Source organism: Penaeus japonicus, unplaced genomic scaffold (assembly GCF_977035675.1).
Source record: "Penaeus japonicus unplaced genomic scaffold, GWHDUDI00000001_assembly GWHDUDI00000021, whole genome shotgun sequence".
Lineage (NCBI taxonomy): Eukaryota > Metazoa > Arthropoda > Malacostraca > Decapoda > Penaeidae > Penaeus > Penaeus japonicus.
In genome coordinates this window covers 9040689-9043188 of record NW_028234423.1, presented here as the reverse complement: position 1 = coordinate 9043188, position 2500 = coordinate 9040689, and the positions used below count along the sequence as shown (strand labels likewise).

Here is a 2500-nt window from a genome sequence, read left to right as displayed (position 1 = left end):
TAGCTTGTCTAAAACACTATAACCAATGAGTGCATGTACACATGCACTGTACTGTGTGGTTTTGTTTTATACAATTTTACACATATAGGTCTCCACAAGAATTGTCATCAGTGACATAAGCGTATCTGATCTCGCCTGATTACCCCGTTCCTTGAATTATTGTGATTAAATAAAAGAAAGTTATTACTATTATTGCCATTTCCACTGTTATAGTAATAATGATAATAGCAATAGGAAGGATAACAGTAACCATGTATATAGTAATAGGAATGAAAATTCCAGGAAAAGGATAAGGTCACATAGGCGTCCTTGTTAACTCCTTGGTGACTAGGCACTTCTGAAACCATCTACACAACCATAGCGGATGATCCAATCCCTATTGTCAAAATGTTGAAAACAAATTTAAAAGTAAATGTCAGTTGTATATTGAGTTGATTTTTAATTATTTTTCAACGCTGCTTAATTTTCAAGTTTTTGGGCCTCAACCCATTGGTCTTGGATTTAATAAATTATGTATGCAGTAGGATGGTGGGTTTACATTGTCTGGCACGGTGCCATCCGCATCTACGACCGACTCTGCCTTGGCAGCAAATCATGCCATCGGCTGCTAATGGGTTAACCCATTGCGGACGGGGGATAGATTTGCTTACCCAGTCTTCAAGATGGGTTTTATTTCAGAGCGAGGCAGCTTGAAGCAACATAATTTGAATCTTCCCACTGTTTCAGTCACTCATTGTAAAACTAGAGCTATTTTTGTGTTATATTTTTTGTATGTTTTATTGAGTTTAGAGACTTATATGTGCCATATAACAGGCTCTTAATGCTGCAGTTGACTAGAATTGTTGTATATGATCCATATCACCTCATTATTTTCTTTATACTCAGTGTGATAGAAGTATTACTGATTTATGGGAGAACATGAAGAGGTAGAGAAGAGGAGGGAAACCTGTGCTTGTGACTGTGAGTGCCACAGTAAAAGGCATCCATATTGGCACAGGAGCACATTTTAGACATTGGCTATGGTTTGAGTCAACTTCCTCTTCTTGTTCTGCCTGTACATCCTTCATTGGTGGTACTTTAGAGCAAGAGGTTGTCAACTTTTTGTGTGCCATCACTCTCTAAAGATAGTGCTTGCTAGAGACCATGGATGGGTGCCATTCAAGGCTCTCTCTCCTGCTTGTGCTAGAAGAAAGTGGTGCCATACAGGTTTTGGATGTTAGGTTTGCTTGATATTATGGTAATTATAGCAATTAAGTCTGCAATTGCCATTATCACTCACTCCTTCCTCATAGCACAATAAAATAGCACAGTGATCCAAAACCACCAAAATCAGGCCAAAGCTCCTGCATCATGTATGTCATGACACCCGTCCGCAATGGGTTAACAAACAGTTGCCATCCTTTAGGCCACAGATACTGAACCATTTCACCAATCATCCCCTCATGCTTATAGAAAAAGGAAAAAAATAGTATACCTTCCCTAATAACATAACATTGATAAGACAAGGTTACACCTTTATTGATATAAAGATTTTGTAGAAAAAAAAATTAACAAAGAAAAAAATAGAGGGTTCTTACATTGCTATGTTTTCTACATATAACCAGTTTAAGAAAACAGAATTGATTTAGTTTCTTTATCCTTTTCATTAGGCTTTTCTATAGAGCTCAATAATCTCTATTTGCATAAGATAAACCAGAAATATCCACAAACAAATGTAGGATTTTTGGTCATTTTCCAGAATAAGAATAATTTGATGGTAGTCAAGAACAACAAAGGCATTACTACTGGATGTGATATATAATATTTACCAAGTAAAAGTAAGTCACAGTAGCATATCAAAAGCCAGAGTGTGGGCCTTACAGGCCATTACATCACAGTGTGATAGTAGTCTGGATAACTACTCCATATTTGCTATTCTGATTTTTATTGTGCATGTTATGCTGAATTCTGCAACTAATTGCTTTATTTCTTCTTTTTTCAAGTTAAATGCCAGACACAATGTGGCACGAGGCAAGAAAGCAGGAAAGGAAGATCAGAGGGATGCTGGTGGACTACAAACGTCGAGCGGAGAGAAGACGGGAATATTATGAAAAAATTGTAAGTGTGATACTTGTGCTCTTGATAGAAATGTCTCCTTTATTTTAAAGTTATATAGTGTTGAATTTTTGTACGAGTCAATGTGTGTGTGCATACATACGTGTTTGTGTCCTACACATCATAATCAGCCATTTATCTTTATACTTTACTTCATCTTTTTCCCTATTACAGTAATCAATATCTAAGTGCATGTTACTATCTGAAATTTTTTTTGTGCCTTGGTCAGAAGTCTATCAGAATGAGTGATGAGAAAGAGTAAATGTGTATATTCATTCTGATGTTAGAATTTTACATTGTTCTCTTGTGCTGTTATTTAGGAATTCTGCTGAGATATTCTATTTTCTTCTACCCCCATAACAGAAACAAGATCCCACTCAGTTCATCCAGATCCATGGCCGACCTG

At 36.5% G+C, this 2500-nt stretch overlaps 1 protein-coding gene across 2 annotated transcripts in view; it reads left to right on the top strand.

The window, feature by feature from the left end:
- Positions 1-2500, top strand: part of LOC122265001 (uncharacterized) — an 18520-nt gene that overhangs the window by 613 nt on the left and 15407 nt on the right. Inside the window, exons 2-4 of one of the 2 annotated variants that reach the window (XM_043034146.2) lie at positions 1739-1817; positions 1983-2097; positions 2458-2500. The exon at positions 2458-2500 is cut by the window's right edge and continues 55 nt beyond it. In XM_043034146.2, the coding sequence (XP_042890080.1) occupies positions 1987-2097; positions 2458-2500 (154 nt within the window). In that variant the 5' untranslated portion in view covers positions 1739-1817; positions 1983-1986. The remainder of the gene's footprint in view (positions 1-1738; positions 1818-1982; positions 2098-2457) is intronic. The other variant, XM_043034138.2, reaches the window with a different exon arrangement.